Source organism: Poecilia reticulata, unplaced genomic scaffold, assembly GCF_000633615.1.
Source record: "Poecilia reticulata strain Guanapo unplaced genomic scaffold, Guppy_female_1.0+MT scaffold_241, whole genome shotgun sequence".
NCBI classification, from domain to species: Eukaryota; Metazoa; Chordata; class Actinopteri; order Cyprinodontiformes; family Poeciliidae; genus Poecilia; species Poecilia reticulata.
In genome coordinates, this window is record NW_007615031.1 from 226223 (window position 1) to 227450 (window position 1228).

At 60.5% G+C, this 1228-nt stretch overlaps 1 protein-coding gene across 1 annotated transcript in view; it reads left to right on the forward strand.

Annotated features, from left to right (window-relative positions):
* Positions 1-1228, forward strand: part of man2a1 (mannosidase, alpha, class 2A, member 1) — a 20180-nt gene that overhangs the window by 6319 nt on the left and 12633 nt on the right. The window contains 5 exon segments of the mRNA XM_017303315.1: positions 41-75; positions 78-209; positions 275-448; positions 520-706; positions 947-1151. Of these exon segments, the coding sequence (XP_017158804.1) occupies positions 41-75; positions 78-209; positions 275-448; positions 520-706; positions 947-1151 (733 nt within the window).

Here is a 1228-nt window from a genome sequence, read left to right on the forward strand (position 1 = left end):
CTGTGGTCACGTGTTTCCTGTCTGCTCTGTGATTGGCCAGCCTGTGGTCACGTGTTTCCTGTCTGCTCTGTGATTGGCCAGCCTGGTGGGGGCGGGCCAGCTGGAGCTGGTGACCGGCGGTTGGGTCATGGCGGATGAAGCGAACTCTCACTACTTTGCGATGCTGGACCAGCTGATGGAGGGCCACCAGTGGCTGCAGACTCACCTGGGTAAGGCTCACCTGGCTGCCCGGCTGAGGCTCCGCCCCCCCGTCGCTGACGCTGTCTGTCTGTAGGCGTGAAGCCGAGCAGCGGCTGGGCCGTCGATCCCTTTGGCCACTCCCCCTCCATGACGTACCTGCTGAAGGGGGCGGGGCTTAGCAACATGCTGATCCAGAGGGTGCACTACTCCATCAAGAAGTACTTCTCCCAGCAACGGACGCTGGAGTTTCTATGGCGACAGAGCTGGGGTGAGAGAGGGCGAGGGACTCTGAGCGCGCTGATGTACAGGTTCTGACTCCGCCCACTTCTTGTGTTCCAGACTCCTCCCCCCGCAGTGACATCACATGTCACATGATGCCATTCTACAGCTACGACGTCCCACACACCTGCGGCCCGAACCCGGCCGTCTGCTGCCAGTTTGACTTCCACCGCCTGCCCGGGGGGCGGGTCTTCTGTCCCTGGAGGATCCCGCCGCAGCCAATCACAGAGCAGAACATCAAGGAGAGGTGAGCAGAGGGCGGGGCCTCAGCCACACACCTCATTACCTTACGTACCTCATGTTTAATACCTGGCAAGGTCAGGAGGAATGTTAATGGAACCAGGCTTTTATTTTGAAAGGCCAACATCCTCTCTAGTCACCTCAGAGTTGTTGGCCGTGCAGCCGTGGCTCTTACTGAGCATGCTCAGAAGGGTGATGCCCCGCCTCCAGGAAGGAGGCTGAACACCACACTTCCTCTTCCTCCCAGAGCTCTGCTCCTATTGGACCAGTACCGGCAGAAGTCCCGCCTCTTCCACTCCTCGGTGCTGCTGGTTCCTCTGGGAGACGACTTCCGCTTCGTGGAGTCAGAGGAGTGGGACGCACAGTTCAGCAACTATCAGAAGCTGTTCGACTACTTCGACCAGCATCCCGAGCTACACATCAAGGTGAGGGCTCACCTGGCTGGGGGCGGGGCTTAGGGCTGAGTCCGGCTGGGGGCGGAGCTTAGGGCTGAGCCTGGCTGTGGGCGGAGCTTAGGGCTGAGCCTGGC